Genomic DNA, 16,327 nt, shown 5'->3' on the forward strand with positions numbered 1-16,327 from the left:
CCCCCCCCCCCCGGGCGGTTGTACTGCCGCTGGGTGAACACCGGCACCTCGTCGTTGACGTCTTCCACGTAGATGATCACCTGCGAAAGCCCCCAGAGAGACCATGAGTGAGCCGGGCAGGCTCATGAAGCCTCGCCAGCTGCTTACACTTGCGAGGGGAAATATATCCTTCACAGCACTCATCTGCTGCACAGGAGAAATGTTCTCTCTACTACAAATACCACGTGATGGAGAATGAACACGCACAGTTTAACATCATAGATTTAAACAAGCCCTGTGGTTGGAGTGACTCAGTCCTTCCCTGGCCAGAGGGAGGTACAGTCTGTATATTAATTCCTCCGTGCTTTGGGATCCCCTGCTGGAAACCTTGCTGTTAGAGACCCTGCAATGTAGAAACACTGTTGACTCGATGGGAAATTTTGCTCAAAGTTCAGTGGGTTGAGCTACATTTTCTCCCCTTTCCCCAGGGAACATCCTTTCTCCCTCTGGTTTTCTGCTTGCTGCTGGTGCTGTGGCACGTCGTGCTCCGCCAGAGCCCACCATGAACTCAGCGGGTCTAAAAATAGATGGAACCAGAGGGTTGGGTTTGTGGGAACTGTGGGAAGCTGGTGTATCACTGCTAAAGATTATTGCCACTAGGTCCTGGCTTATTTAAATAAATGCCTGGCCAGGAGACATGGTTTCCAACAGGCTGAGGCTCAGCTCTTCCTCCTGGCAGCAGAGCTGCATCTCGCCGGGCGAGCAGGACTCCCTCCGACAGCGACTGCCGTACCACTTAGCAGCCTCATCGCACTGAAATGTCACAGAAAAAATGAAAAAAACAACAAAAAACCCCCCAAGAGCTCTTCTCCACCCACAGGCAGCCCCTGGAGACTTTCCATCAGCATTTCCATGCCAGATCTCTCAAACTTCCTGCATGCCTGCAAGGGCTGGAAATGATTGCCCTCTGATGAAGCATCCTGAATATTTTGCATGAACTCCTCTGCTGCCCAGTCCTGCTGCCCGCCCCTTGGCAGCCGTGAGGTCCTTACCCGCACGGAGCTCCTCATAGGTCCCTGCTCTGTGTTGTAGGCCTCCACCTCTAGGACGTGAGAGGAGTTTTGCTCCCTGTCCAGGTGCCGCACGCCTCGCATCACCAGCCCGGTGCTGGGATTGATGCGGAAGTTGTTGTGCTCGTTTCCTGGTGCGGGGGAAAAGCGAGATGGATGCTGCTCACCGCCACTACATCAGTCCTGGCGACACACTGAGCCCTCCCCAGGGGGCTGCCTTGGAGGCAGATTATCGAGCAAAACCCAAGCCCCCATCACCTTCAGCTACATCAGGCTCAGCTCAGCAGGGTTTGGCCCTGGTCAAGCCAGGAGCTATGGCATCTAGGTGTCCATCAATGACAAATCATCCCCTGGCAATTAACCCTAATGCTGAAGGCTTGCTCAGGGGTGGGGGAAATGTTTCTGTGGGATGCAAAGTGCAAAAAGATGGAGAGCGCAATGAGGCTGTGCATGCAGCTGGCCAGAGCCTGGTGCAAACACACTGCTGCACGAAGGGGCACCTGGACTTACCCTTGATGATCCTGTACCACACTCTCCCGTTAATGCCTTCATCCGCATCTGTGGCTTTCACCTTCACGAGAAAAGAAAAGCAGTGAAGGTGAAGAGCAGAGATTTCCAGACGACAAGAAGTCCTCCCACCCTGCCCGAGGCTGGACATCCTGCTCCACTACCTAAGCCAGGGAGCTTACCAACTGCAAAGCAAAATAAGTTACCCTCCCCTTCTCACTGGACAGAAGGGATAGTGGGCTCAAGAGCCCTTGGCTGCCAGGTTAGCTGTTGGATGGGCTTGGGGTGGGAGCGGAGCCTGAGGACCATGCCATGAAATCTGCAGGTCAGTGCGCTGGTGGAGGTGCCTCCATCGGTCCTGCCCTGCACTCCAATGCTTGCACTGGTGGAGATGCCGCCAGGGACGGAGCCTCCCTGCCCACAGAGCTGGCCCGGGCCGGGCAGGGACAGCTGCTCCCACGCCTGGTGGGCACCCAGCCCATGGCATCAGGGTGTATCACGCGCTGTGTTAAAGGAATGGCCCACCTCTCGGCCAGCACACAAGTACCCACCTGGGTCTGTTGGCTCTGAGAGCTGCTTGCATTTACCCTCTCACTGCAAGCTATTGCAAAGTCACCCAAGAAGCAGCATATGCAAAAAATACTGAAGGAAACATGAATGCAACCAGCCTTGTGCATGCTGGTGGTCTGGGCACTGGTCTGAGCCCTCGCAAGACCCTGAGCAGTGAGTGGGAGCACCCTTCAGCTGTGATGCACTGCACGGTCCGTGCACATACCGAAGAGGCCATCTGCCCCAGGAAACCCAAGACACGGGTCCCCTCTGGTGTTGCTGAACAACACTGCAGTGCTTTCCCCGCAAACCCCAGCCAGCAGCCTGCTGGCCCCAGCAGCTGGGAAGTGGGACCTGGCGAGGGACAGCAGGCCCTGGGCTTCCTCTCCAGCTGGCATTGAGCCACTGCATCTCCTCTCCGTGGAAACTGCTTCCCACAAAGCATCCAAACCACGACTGCAGCGGTGGCCGCTTGCGAATCACCGGGGCAAGGACGTGGGGGATGCCTTAGCCTTTATTCTCCAGCTGCTCCTCTGGCAAGGCATCTTCTGCCACACCTTCTGCCTACAAATATTACCCAGGGGTTTCCTTTCCCAGGCAGATAGGGGTTTGCGCCCAGACTTGCACTGAAAAGAGGAGGGGTTGCTGCAAAGGACGCACATGCAGCGGGAACAGTGAGGTCATTTACAGGGGCTCAGCTTTAAAGACTTGGGCTGGCTTTCACCCACAGCACCACACAACACTTGCAGGAATCAGAGATGCTCTTCCAAAATGCGTTTTTGAGATGCCTTGAACTGCTCTTGTTCCCTTCCACCATCAGCCAATGTCAGCCAAAATCTTTGAAAACGCTGACCCTGTGATTGCAAACTATCTGGATTTCCCACCTGTGTGCCATGCATGCTGTTTTTCTCTGTCCCAGACTGGCTCACGTCTTGCTTATGGCTGGACACAACCCTGTGCCTTGCTCCATATTTCACCATGGACCCAGCACCTTCCTTTCACAGCGGAGAGCTCTGCCTCCCACCCCAGCTCTTCCACCCTCGGGGCTCCCTGAGGCCATTTCTGGGCAGGAGCTGGGCTGTCTCCTCTCCCATGTGATGGATGGACCCAGCAGGTGAGCGATGCTCAGGCAGACCAGCTGCCTTGCCACGGCGAGACCAGCCTGCTGCACGAACTGGCTCCCTCCTGGGAAAAGCTATCCTGTGAGCCAAAACACCGTGCTGGGGCGGCAGTGGTGGGAGGGAAGCCTAAAGGATTGGGAGACAAATCTTTGCAGCTTTTAGTGCCATTCCCTGCCCTGCTGTGCCCAGGAAAATGCATTTCAAGGTGAGCAAACGGGAAGGTTTTCAACATGATGAGCATTGGATGGGAGCAGCAAACCACACCCTGCAAACACCTCCTTAACCACCCTTTTCCCAGCTCACCCAAGCATTTGCTGCAGGCAGCTCCAGCACATAAACCAGGTGAAATAGGTCAGCCCGGGTATTTCATTTTTATTAAAAAAAAAGTAGTTTGCATTAAACCAATGCATGCTCCTGCCGCTGCCGTGGCACGGCCTGCTGCTGGGAAAAAGCTCGGCTGCTGCTGGTTCGACCCACTGAGGTCCCGGAGGGGATGTGGTACTTAGACTGTCCCAAATTGGGAAAACAATTTAACTTGAGTGCAATTGGTGGGAGAAAAGGTCTTTCTGCTGCAGGTGCAAAGCACTTTCTGCAGCCGAGCGCTGATGCCTCCAGCCTGCTTTATCTCCCTGCTAGAGAGCGGGCTGCAGGCAGAGCCAGCCTTTTGCAGGCTACCTTTCAAACACCCCCAGCTACTGGAAAGCGGTCAGAAAAGGAGGAGGAAGGCAGGGGAATAAAAGGATGGAGAAAAGCAGGCGGCTTGGCGCAGAGTTGCTGGGAAAAGGGGGAGCAGGCACGCGGAGGGCAGCCCGCCGCCCCCTCCCCGGCACGGGGGGCTCAGCCCACGACCGTACCATTCAGCCTTCCCGCAGGGGCAAAGCCCGGGGAAACACGTCCTGGGGGCCTTGACCCCTCGCTTCAGCGGGGCACAGCCCCGGGGCACCGTCGTGCTGGCAAAGCCTGGGTGGGGGATCGGGGGCCCACTTGGCTTTGCGTGCTCTGGCTGTCCTCAGCCCATCTGCCATCTCTCTCCCACCCTCCCCTACTCTCCAAAAGGGAGGAGGGGGCTGGCAGCCGGCACAGAGCACAGTGGGAGAGGCGGCAAGGCAGGCGTGTGGGAGGCAAAGCCGGAGCTCGGCTGGCTGGTGAGAGGTAGGGAGCCCAAACCCCACGGCAAACCCACCGCTGGCCACTCAGGCTAACCATGAGGGGCGAGTGAGGCAGGCCAGGGATGTGCCACCATCCCCGGCTGCAGAGCTGCTGGCCTCGGCCCTGCAGCCGCCTGGGGAAAGGGCTGCAAATGGGCTGGGGAGGGGAGATGCAAAGTTTGGGGTGGGTTTGAAGTCAGGCATCCCTCCTCCCTTCCCCGTCACATTGCTTTGTCTGTCCCGGTGATGGAAGAGGGGGAAAGTCCTGTGGATGCAGCGTTGCTGCTTAAGAGCAAGGGTGATGGGGTACAGCGTGCCGTTGCTTTCGGTACTTGACTATTTAGGTTTGCTAAGCTTGGTGTTTGGTACCCTCCAGCATTACCTCCTCCCGCAAGCAAGTGGAAAGTGCATTGGGAAAAGCTGGGGAGCTCCAGGAAAGCGTCGCTAAGCAAGACAGGGAGGGGAAAGAGAGCTGCTTTTCATCTGAGCTCTATTACAGGCACAGAAGTGCCTGAAAACAGCCTTTTCTTTGCATGAGTTTGAGAAAAGGGAGCGAGAGCATATGGAAAAACTCCTGCCAAACTAACCAGCTGTGGCAGGCTGGGCAGGCAGCGCCCGGTGCTGGGCAGAATAACGCTCTCTTCTGCTCATGCACAAGAATAATTTCTTCTTCCTTTCCACCTTCCTCAAGAGCATTTTGCTTTTTGCAATTTCTCTTCTCTCCCTCTGATCCTCGGCTGCCTTGTGCCCAGTGCTGGGTCCTGAGCACTCGTGGAGATGTCTCATGTTAGAGGTGATCGGCCAGGGATGACCCTTCTGTGGGGGTTTGCCAGGCTGGGCAAGCCTGTTATTAACCCAGCTGGACTGCACAACGCGTGGCGTGGTGGGACAGCAATGCTGGGAAGGGCCGATGCTACTAACAGGGATGCGGGCAGCAGCTTGGCCAGTGGGTACAAACTGGTCCATTGCCATGCTTCAGGAAAGGTAGTGAGCTCCCACCCCGCGGGAGGGAAGCCCTTGTCCCCATGCATGCCGTGGCCAGGGCAACAGGGAGTGCTGCTCTTACCACGCCGTGACCTTTCTGCTGATAAGACCCCAATTTTGGTTGCTTTTTGCTGAAATTCTGTTGAAATGGCTGTAGCTCTGTCTCAGGCAGGAGGTGAGGGGGAAATCTCCTTTGTCCATGTTGATATATTGAAAGCTTATTGGCCCCCCAGAAAAGTCACCGCTCATGTCTACTCTGCAAAGATTTCCCAGATTTTTAGTGGCTCTGTTTCTGGAAGGACTTAGAGATCAGGCGAGGAGCAGCCCGGACCTTCCTTGAATCTGCAGCTCTGCCAGCCAAGCTGTGCCTGAGGAGAGGACGGATGGGAAGCAAGAAGAGAAGAGAGCATGGCTGGAAAGGCCTGGGAAAACATCAGTGTGATCCCTCCTGACAGGTTTCTAGGGGACACAGTCAGCTGGCTCTAAAAGAAAAAACCCTACAGCCACCACCAACAGAGCAAAAAACAAGAAATTACCCATGCCTCCCAGCTCGCTCTTATTGAACAATACAAGGTCATCAAGCCAAACCACGTGCGGTTAGTAAATGCCAGAATTAAGGCAGCCGTGGTAACCTTGATTCAGGCTGCCTTTGGTGTGTGTGGTAAGCAGCAGCCCTTCCTGCTGGTTTTCATGCCCCGGCCCTGGGCAGTACACAGGAGCAGCCTGCCTACAGAGCAGGGGGGGTCCTTGGGATGGCTGCGGCTGCCAGGGGCTGCTCTGCACCCAGAGCTGCAGGGGAAGGGGCTGAGCCAGGCAAGGAGAGGCTGCACGATAAAGAAAGGCTTTTGGGGTAAAGAGAGGTGAAAACATCACTTTGGAGCAGGGGATGAGAGCCCTGGCCCTGAGCCTGCTTGCAATACGCATGGGGATTCACCCAAGTTAAGGTTTTCTCATGTCGATCCATTTATTTTTGCATTTCCCATTTTCTGAGTGCAGACCTGGCTCTGGACCATGGAAGTGGCCAAGTCTCCCCAGAGCCTCTGAGCTCTGACCAGGCTGGTACAGTCCTTGCCCTGAGGTCACCAGCATCACAACTTTGAATGCCTAAGCCCAGGCGATGCAAACTATTCCAGAAATAAATCACATCTCCCAAGTGCCTCAAACCCGGCACCCAACTCTAGTGGAAACCTCTGACCTTATTCCCTCCGTATCTCAGCTCATTGCCTGCAAGAAGAGGAGCATGGATCCTGCAGGAGCTATCTGTCCCCTCCAGGACCAGGCAGGGTCCTGGCAAACCAGAGCTGGGAGCTCACCTACGTACGCATACACCCGCACACAGAGGGTACGGCTGGGGCACAGACAATCCGAGTTCAAGGACTCCTTAACCTCCGAGTGCTCGGCCTTGCAGCTCTTAACAGTGTTTGCTTAAGGTTGTTTCCTCCCATGTAATTTGGACGGTGAGCGATGCTTGTCTCTTCTGACGCTGCATCTCACTTTCCACTGGGCTCGTCTCTGCCGGGGCATCTCATAGTTTCTGATTAGTGATTAAAGACATATCACTGATGTCATCTCTCCCTTTTTTTGAATGTTTTACCAGTGAATGTCTGGCTGCTGCCTACACAAACCTGTGTGGCTTTGGGATGGTGGCTGCAAGAGCAGACCCAGAGACCCTGGCAGCCCCTGCAGCCCTGCCTTTTCCCCCTTAAGCTCTTAATTTTAAGTTGGCTCAATCCAAATCTGTAGTTGTCAGAAGATTGCCCAGCCATGGACCAGTCTAACAGCTCTCCATCACTCTTCTAACTCCCACATCTCTGTAGAAAAGTCAGTGTAATGAAGCTTTACCTCCAGCATACAGGCTAGAGCACCAAGGGCCAAGCCAAGCTGTCGCGTTGCAGAGGGTTGGCACAGCAGTATTTCCTCAGCCCTCTTCTCTGAGCTGGGGAGCTGCTGGCCTCAGGCACTGCCCGTCCAGGGCCGGGAACAAGTGCAGGAGGGTGCACGGGAGCAAAACGAAGGGTGCAAACTGCTCTGGGGATGCAAGTTGGGGGGGATCTGACCCAGTGGGGAAAGGAGAGGACAGTTGCCATCAGGTGTTTGGTAAGAGCTCTTACTGATGAGGCTTTGGGAAGCTGGTTTGCATCACTGTTTGCAGATCTGGCTGAGAAACCTGTGACATGTCTGAACCTGAAACCAGGTCAGAAAAACGCCTAACCCAAGTGGATTTTCAGCACAAGCAGGGTGAAGGCGTTAGACTTTGCCCTTGCAAAAAAAAAAGCAATGCTAGTGCAATACTGCAGCTTGACGGGGAGTCATCTGGGTGGAGGTTCAACCAATTATCCATTTTCTTTGTGGGAGAGGAAATAATCAAAAAACCCCAAATGATAGTCAATTCAGTGAAACCACATTTCTGGGGAATAGAGGAGAACCAACCCCAGCAGCTTGGGGGGAGGATTTTGGACCTTCTCTAGTGTACGGTTATATATCACTCCCAGAAAAGCTTCATGCAACGTGTGTGTGTGCTCCTTACAGGTGTCATCACTGGGGCCGTGGTACTGCGTGTATGTGGTACTACCTGTGCTAGATTTCTTTGCCAGATGGTTTTGCACTTCAGTTCAGGGCAGTACTTTGCAGATATAAATCCTACCTCTGTGCTTTGCCTGCTGGCAAAGCAGACAGACTCCTGTCACCCTGTGTCACAGAAAACATGACCAGGAGGACCTTGGACATCAAAGCAAGCCAAAAGTCCATCAGGTTGGACAGAGGGTAGCTGTCTGTCCAGCTTCTAGGTGGTCATTACCTGTATTGCTTCTCTGTGTCATCTTGTGCACTGCAGGAAAGATGAGCATGGAGGACGCTGGCAACCGGACCTCTCCCACCCCATCTCTCCTTGGGCTTCTGGTTTCAACCACTAAGCTGGTCCCACCCATTACCTCATCCCCTGAGAAGGCAGACCTGCTGCCTGTCATCATTGCGCTCGTCTGCATCTTCCTCCTCCTGGCAACCTTCCTCATCTTTGTCACCCTCTGCAAGCCAGCAGCGCTGGACCAGTCCCGCTCCAGGCCCTGCGAGTGCATGCCCCATCACCCAGTGGATGCCAGTGAGCCCCAGCTGAGGCTTTGGAAGCGGCTGGGCTCCCTGCGATGCTCCATCAACACCTTCAGGAGGAGTCGGCCAATGTGCCAGAGCCAGCTCACCTGCCCCAGGAGCTCCCCCGCCAGCCAGGACTGGGACGTCATGGAGTCCACCAAAATGTGATCCTGCTCTGCGGGAACTAACTCACCCCCCACCGCTACTCTTTCCCAAGCTTTTGGTTCAGGCTCAGTTCCCTCCTCAAGCAGCCCCTGGTATCCTGGGCATCCCAGCAGAGCCCCTTTAAGCAGCTCATTTCCAGGCAGTGGCTCTGCAAGGTGACAGGAGATTTTGCTATTTCAAGTTCCTGAGTGCTTTCCAGGTTACTGTTTCCTGGCAGGAAAGGTGGAGGCATCCGAACTACACCCACATGCAGCTATCACTGGGCAGTCCAAAAAAATATTGCTGCTTAATTTCTTTTGGAAAACACTGTGCAAATTGCGAGGCACCTGAACAAACAGCCTGGCGAGAGCAGAGCTACCTGGCAGCCTAACAAATATTGCCTTGAAGAGAGGCATCCCGGGGCAAATGTGCTCCTCAAAAAGCAACCCTCAGCTGAGATTGCCCCCCAAGATGTGCTCCTGAGCAGGTGGAGGAAGGCTCATGCCCCCCGCGTGCTGCTCGGTCCCTGTCCCACCCCTCCCCATGCAAGGAGCTGTGGGTTGCTGTGGTTGATGCTTGGAAGGATGCATGCTACAGCTGTCTGCTGGAAACCTGCTTCAATAAACGAGCAGCAGGAGCAGGTAAACATCCCTATAAATGCATTAAAGAGGCCTTTTGAGGCTCGCAGGTGCTGCCAGCTTGGAAAGCCACCACGCAAGGCTGAGCCACTTGTTTCTGCTGGGAAAGGGTACAACAGCCAGCAGGTAATCTGAACTGCTTAAAGAAATCAGTAGGAAAAAGAAAAAGTGGTTTAATTCTTCCAGGTCTGCAGGTCACACTACATTCAGCCATCAAGTTCACCCCTTTGGGTGAAGTCTCTGTGCCCGGAAAGGTCCTGCGGCGAGCACCGAACCCCATCTCTCTAGGTTTCACATGGTTTCTGACCCTCATGGGGTGCAGCTCTGCATCAGGACCTCTCTGGTCTGCCTGGGACATTCCCGCTCTCCTCCTGCCCTGGGCTGCCTGGCTTTCAGACCCGTAGCCATTTAGCTGCTTGCATGGCTCTAAATGTCCTAAATAAGCTGGGTTAAAATGAGCAGCAAAACGGCTCTGAGCCCCTGGCTCTTTAAAGCCAGGTCAATGTGCTGATCAGGGCTGGAGCGAAGGATGCAGAGGGTTGGATGGGGGCTAATGAGGGCAGCGTCTGCAAGAAGTGGATGGGGAAACCTTCGAAAACTCTCTTGTTGCCATAGGGATGTGGGGATGTATTTGGAGGAGGAGACATTCAGTACACATGGTTCACTTTTAAAGGTGTAAATTAAACTAAACCCAGGTGATTGCCCATTTCCAGTTCCCTCTGATTTTGTTCTGTGGAAAATAAACTTCCCCCCCCCGATAATGCCTCTTCTTTGCCACAGACTGCCAAGAGCATCCCCCTCTTTCGGGAAGCGTGCTCTAAGAAAAGGGACTTTGATGTCAGGCTCGGGTTTCCTCCATTCACAGTCTTTCAGTTTGCAAAAACGGCTCAGTTTTGGGAGTCCCTCGGCAGAGCTCCTCTCCACCTGCACAGCTCCCCTGCACACCTCCACCCCGGGTGCAGGGATTACAGGCAGATTCCTGACCCCAGAGACAGGTGCGGTGCTACGGGCACCACGTACACCGTGCCATGGCACAACAGGTGAGGAGGAGCCGCAGGGCTCGCGCTTGGGGACCAGCCACCCCAAGCACGACTCCCAGCAAACCTTTGTTGCAAGAGGCAAAAGGCTTCTTTCTTCTCTCCCGGTGACTCACCCTGCCCGCGAGAGCCAGGGACAAAGCTGCCCCTTTCCCTGTGCTGGGAGAGGTATCCAAGGCAGGAGGAGCCTTCCCAGGGCCCTCTGCAAAGAGCCTTTGGTGCCTGCTCCAGAAGAGCCCTGGGTTTGAAGGGATGCTGGAAGCCCTCGGAGGCCAAGTGAATGCCCGCATTCATTCAGCACTCACTGAGCCATTCAGCTCTGCCCACTGCTCCCTCAAAGAGGAACAAAAATGAAAGCAAAGTCCAAATGCTTTTCTCCCTCTGTTTTCCCCCCTCTCAAAGCATCTCTTTGCATGTAGTCTTCTCCCTCCCCCTTGAGATCTCTGCTCTTGGTCCCGTCTCTACTGGGAGGAGGGAGAAAGTGGGGACGCAGCCAGGCAAAGGGGCCTCGCCAACACAGGGCTTGGGTTTGCTCCTCTTACCCCCTGCAGAAATGGGGTGAATTTCTCATTTTCCCTTGTGCTTTGCTGTCTTCTCCCTGGTGCTCACAGCCTGTGTTAGCAAAGGAGCAGGGGAGCGTACAAGCAAGAACACATCTTGCCCTGGCCTGGAGGAATAGACCACCGATGGGGAGAGAAAATGTCCTCCCTGGGCTTCCAGCAGCTCACAGCTGCAGTGCCAGGGCTCAGAGAGCAGGGGACCCCCTTCGCCCACCCAGGGGCCCTGGTGGGAGACAGCCACGTGCCTGCACTATGCTGCTGGCTGCCGGGATGTCCTCGGGGACGCTGACTTCGTAGCTGCTCTGAAGGAAGATGGGTCGGTTGTCATTGACGTCCAGAACGGTCACGTACACGGTGGCAGTCCCGGTGCGCCGGTTCCCGGTGGGGCCGTTGTCTGTACAGGAGAGAAAGGCGAGGGGAGGTTCAGTCACCTCCATCTCCTCCTTGCACAGGTGCTGCTCAGCCCTCGGCTGCTGAAAATAACAGCACCAAAATTTCTAAACTAAAATCATCTGTCTTTTCTGCAGCTTCCAAATCCCACACTGAACCATAGGGGTTTTTTTCTGCCTATCCTGAAGGAGAAAGGAAAAGCCAAACTGCCCCTGAGCTCTGCCATGGAGCCACTGCCCAGCGAGGCTGGAAACGCCACTGGTCATTAAAGAGGGTTTGCAACTCCATAGACTAAGAGGGTGATGTGTGCTGGAAGGGACTGCTGGAGGTCAGGGATTTGAGGGATGAAGATGGGCAGGGGTCTGCACAGCAGCACCTCCGGAGCCAGTCTGCACCTCGGCTGTTGCAGGGAGGCGGTGCGGGTACGGTTGGCTGCAGCTGGCCCCGAGGAAAAGCAAAAGCCCTGATGAGTTTTCTGTAGACCCAGCTCAGCTCACAGCCAAAGAGCACCAGGACCGGTTGATGTTCAGTAGATAAGGACATGGCAGTGTGGCTCTTGCTTTTGCCACAAAGGATGAGGCAATGGGGAGCATAGAGTGAGTTTGGTTTTTCCAACATGCCTGATACAAGTGAGCCCTAAACCCACCCAGCTGGAGCCCGTGGGATCTGGTGACTGGGAAAACACAGGCAGTCTGATACCCATCCAAGGGGCAGAATGGACCCTTTACCACTTGGGATCCGGTTCTGCGTGCCCAGCCTGTGCAGCATCCCCACTGCAGACCCTATGGCACCTGCAATGCCGTGCCCCCGAGATTTCTGACCAGGACACTTATTTCTCCTTTCAAAAGGGACGACCAAGTCTTCTGTAAACAGGCACATCATTATAAAGCTCTGGGGGTGATGGCCAAGATGTGTTTGGCACGCAGGCCCTCTGCCCGTGCCAGGTGGCTCTGGATTAATGGGCAGCCACTGAGCTGGCATGGTATTAGGGGAACGATGCTGTGGCACTGGCATTTCTGGGTGGAGGTCTGCCCCAGGCAGCACGGAGCCTCTCGGGAATAGGGGTCTTGCCTTCTTTGGGGGAAAGGGAAACCTCCAGGGCTGGACGAGCCTGAGGGGTGAGTTTACTGTCTGCAAAAGTCATGGTGGAACTGGGACATATTAATGCACGTGGGCTGTGAAATGCTAACACCAAACACAGGCTCCGGTTTACAGAGCGCCTCAAAGGTTGCTGTCTCTCTGCCATGCTTCCAAGGCAGCTCAGCACGTGCACAGCCACCCCGTGTGGCTGCGTGGCAGTGGTCCCACAGGAACAGTGGGATATCCTTACCGATGGCCTCCAGGATCAGTATGTACGATGCCACGGTCTCCCTGTCCAGACTCACAACTGTCCTGACCACCCCATCCCTGAAGCCGACGCTGAATTTGCCATCCTGGTTCCCACCTGCAGCAAAGGACAAGGAGCAGGTTACCCATTGTCTGGATGCAGGGAGCAGAGCCCACGCTGCAGGGGATGTTGCAGCCTGGGCACGGGGTCAGCCCAAGTGTGGAAATGCCAAGTGTTCAGCCTGCCCTCCTGAAGGGCTGCATTTTACACGCTTGTGAGCAAGACAAGCTTTGTAGGATGAGCTTGTATCTTGTCCTAGGCAAAGCTGCTCTGCAGCAAAAGTGGGCAGAGCGCCTTCTCTCTGCCACACCAAATGCCGTGCCTGCCTCAGAGCGCAGGAAAGGAGCGATGGTTGTAGGAAAAGCTGAATCATATAAGAGTCAGATCATTTCCTGAATGATTCGGAAGCAAACTGGGGTAACTTTGCATGTGGCCTGCGGTACCTGTGGGACAACACACACCTTTTCTCTTGCGGGGGAGGCCGGTGGGGCCATGAGATGAAACGTGAGGCTGCTATTGTGAGAAAAATTACTCTCTGGTGACACTTCTATTTTTGCCCTCTTCCTGAGGGCTAAATGCTGCATGTGCAGTTTGCAAGTCAAAGCGCGGCCAGGGGGTTCCCCGGCCTCCTGCTGCAGGTGCTGCAGCTGCGGTGCGAGCCAGGCACTGCCCAGGCGGCATCGCTGCCCGCCTGCTCCCTGCGCACCCAAAACCACCTGCATGCGGGGCTACAAGATGTCCTACAACTCCAGAGAGGCTTCCAGCCCTAAATGCATGTTACACAAATGCTGCCCCAGCGGTGTTAAGCCCATCCTCATGCTTTTCCTGGCTGCATCCTGGTGGTGCGAGAAGGCAGGGGATGCTCGGGGGCAAGGGTTCGCCCCGAGCATGACAAGGAATAGCAGCAGAGCGGTCAGCAAGGCAGGTAGCCAAGTGGGGCTGTTCGGCAGAGGGCGATGCTGCACAAGGTTTGGAGGGGCTGGAAGCGGCAGCGCTGACGTGCAGAACACCCTGGCCATGATCTGGGGCAGCCTGCTCCTTTCCACAACCAAAGCTCCCCTTTGCAGCATTTTGCAAGGGGTTCATACCTGTGATGAAGTAGCTGAGCTCAGCGTTCAGTCCAATGTCAGCATCCGTGCAGTTAAGCCGGACCACTTTGAAATCCCGGGCCACGTTTTCGGGCAGCGACACGTTGTAGACAGCTGGGAAGAAGGTGGGGCTCTCGTCGTTCACGTCCAGAACTAAAAGGGGGAACAGAGCTGAGTGCTCTGCCAGGGCTGCCTGTCCTGCAGATGCCAGGCTGACGTCTGCCGGGCTCCCAAAACCACCTGCCTGCTGCTCTGAGCATCCCAGGGAATGTTCTGCCTGCTGCTCCCTGCCATTTGTGTGGTGGGGGTGCCTGCAAACCAGCTGTAGGGACTGATCCCCATTGCTGCAGGCTGTATTTGGTTGTCTCTGATACATACAGATCTCCCCCCTCACGTCTAAAGAAACCTTACATAACTGTGATTAAAGTTACTGTTTGCACCAAGCTCATTTCCTTCCCCATTCAGAGGAAAATCTGGGGCTTAAATGTAAGCTCAGTATTTCCTGCTGTATGGCAGAGGGCTCTGGAGTTACAGGACCAGAAACTTCTTTTTCCAAACCCAGGCCTGAGGAGAATCCAGGGACAGTGTATTTCCAGATGATGCTTATCCTCAGCACTAGGCTCGTGTGAAGCCAGTAAATAGAAATGCATTAAATTAAAGACAGGCCACATAATAAGGGTCCAGCTCTGAAACTGGGATCACGTGGGCTGTCCAGACACGCAGCTGATGCGAATCACATGCTGAAGCAAAAGGCAGGCCAAAAGAAAAAGAAACACTGGTGATGGGGGAATGGAGGAAAAATGATACAGAATTTGGGGGCCCTGCCAGAAACACCATATTTTCCTCATCTCTGCACTATGCTGACACCACACCAGGCAAGACGCAAAGCCTGCGGGGACAGCAGCACGATGGGCTGCCCTCCCTATGTGCTGTCATAGACAGAAGCAAGAACAGACATAATGGGTTAGATCATATATCCATCTGACTCCTCGGTGTTCTCCTATATAAACCACATCTCCTCCAGTGAGGTGTCCTTGTCACCCATCTTTTTGGGAGCGGAGGGGGCTCTGCAGCTGGGCAGGGCTTGGAGGGGTCTTGGTGCACCCACCTTTGACAGTCAGGGTGCTGGTGGAGCTCTTGGAGGGCACGCCGGCATCGCTGGCCACCACCCGCAGGTAGTACTCGGTGATCCTCTCCCTGTCCAGCACGGCAGTGGAGGTGACGAGCCCGCTGGTGCTGTTGATGAGGAAATCCATGCGGGGCATCCCCACCTGCATGCGGTATGTCACCTGCCCATTCGGACCCTCGTCCAGGTCGATGGCCACTACCTGGCAGGGAGAGTGGAGGGAAGGGGTGAGCATGGGGGAGCCTTATTGTCTCCTGACTGATGAAAATCATAGTACATAAACCCTGAGCATTTCTTTGCCCCCAGGGATGCTGGGTTGAAACAAAGGGGCCTCGAGGCATCCCCCCTGCTGGGAGCGAGCACATGGGGTGGAATGCCATAACCCCTTCTGCATCCCCCCAGTTGCATTGCTAGAGGATGGAGGGGATGGAGAGGATGTACTGCTAGCCTGCTTTGCAGAAGTGATGTCAGTGACAGCAGCAGCAGCAGCTCCCAGAGCAGGGCACAGCAGCAATGGGGCACGCTCACCTGGAAGACGGAGGAGCCCGCAGGAAGGCCCTCGGCGATTTCGGCAGTGAAGGGCAGGTTTTGGAAAGTGGGGTCATTGTCGTTCAGGTCCAGCAGGTTGACGAAAACTGTGGCACTGCTGGTAGCTCGCAGGGGTGGCCTCCCACCTGCGGAGGCCAGGAACGGGGTTTCAAGGTTAATGCCTCCAGCCATTTCCAACCCTTTCCCCCAAAAGAAGTCTTCACTCCCTATGCAGAGAGTCATGCAGGATGGGGCTGCCCCATCGAGGTCTTAACCTGTCCGTGTTACTGCTTGTGCTGCAGCCCATTGGACTAATGGCATAGTCCACTGGCAGGGGAAATCTCTCCCTGACAGGAGGTATGCAGGACAGACCGACAGCTACCCATGCCTGCAGCTAGAAAAACAATAGCAACACCAATCTATCCTTCTGGCAGGCTGGATGGGACAATGGCCTTAGCATGGTGCAGAGGTGATGCAAAAATAGAGAGGCAGAGTTAAGGTTATATGTGCCTGCTGGCTCTTGGAAACCAGCTGGATAATGGAAAATTATCTTCATCTCCCTCTCTCTCTATTTTTTTTTCTAAAAAAGTTTCCCTAACATACTATTTCCAGAGCAAAAGACATTTCATTGATCAGCTCTTTTCCCCCCACCTGCTCAACTGACTTTCCTGATGGAGCCAGCCTCCGTGCGTGGTATCTCACCAGTCCTGCAAGCCACGCAGGCTCAGCTCTGCAGAGAAACCCCGACCCACCCAGCAGACCTTGCAGAGCAGCCCAGAAACAGGTTGCCCGGTGTGCCTTGACATACTGCATCTTCTCAGCAGCACGCTATGAGCACTCGGCACTGCCCTCATCTCCCTGCCTGCACTAAACATTCACTTCTTTGTGCTACAGCCCCTGCCTCCTACATGCAGCCCAAGCGTGGGTCTCCTGCAAAACAGACATTTCACACACCAGGCGCCTTTCGGTTTGTTTTTTAACTGC

At 55.0% G+C, this 16,327-nt stretch overlaps 2 protein-coding genes across 2 annotated transcripts in view; one reads left to right on the forward strand and one right to left on the reverse strand.

Annotated features, from left to right (window-relative positions):
- The window catches only part of CDH23 (cadherin related 23), a 208,079-nt gene that overhangs the window by 41,675 nt on the left and 150,077 nt on the right, over positions 1–16,327 (reverse strand). The window contains exons 22-29 of the mRNA XM_019474917.1: positions 15,344–15,489; positions 14,798–15,017; positions 13,690–13,842; positions 12,545–12,658; positions 11,070–11,218; positions 1,560–1,620; positions 1,032–1,180; positions 19–80 (exon numbers count right to left, since the gene is read on the reverse strand). Coding sequence (XP_019330462.1) covers positions 19–80; positions 1,032–1,180; positions 1,560–1,620; positions 11,070–11,218; positions 12,545–12,658; positions 13,690–13,842; positions 14,798–15,017; positions 15,344–15,489 — 1,054 coding nt within the window. The remainder of the gene's footprint in view (positions 1–18; positions 81–1,031; positions 1,181–1,559; positions 1,621–11,069; positions 11,219–12,544; positions 12,659–13,689; positions 13,843–14,797; positions 15,018–15,343; positions 15,490–16,327) is intronic.
- On the forward strand, positions 8,197–8,613 carry CUNH10orf105 (chromosome unknown C10orf105 homolog). The gene has a single exon (XM_009290569.2). The coding sequence runs from the start codon at positions 8,197–8,199 to the stop codon at positions 8,611–8,613; it is 417 nt and encodes a 138-aa protein (XP_009288844.2).

The sequence above is a fragment of the Aptenodytes forsteri genome, unplaced genomic scaffold (genome assembly GCF_000699145.1).
Source record: "Aptenodytes forsteri isolate BGI_AS27 unplaced genomic scaffold, ASM69914v1 Scaffold349, whole genome shotgun sequence".
In the NCBI taxonomy this organism is placed as follows: domain Eukaryota; kingdom Metazoa; phylum Chordata; class Aves; order Sphenisciformes; family Spheniscidae; genus Aptenodytes; species Aptenodytes forsteri.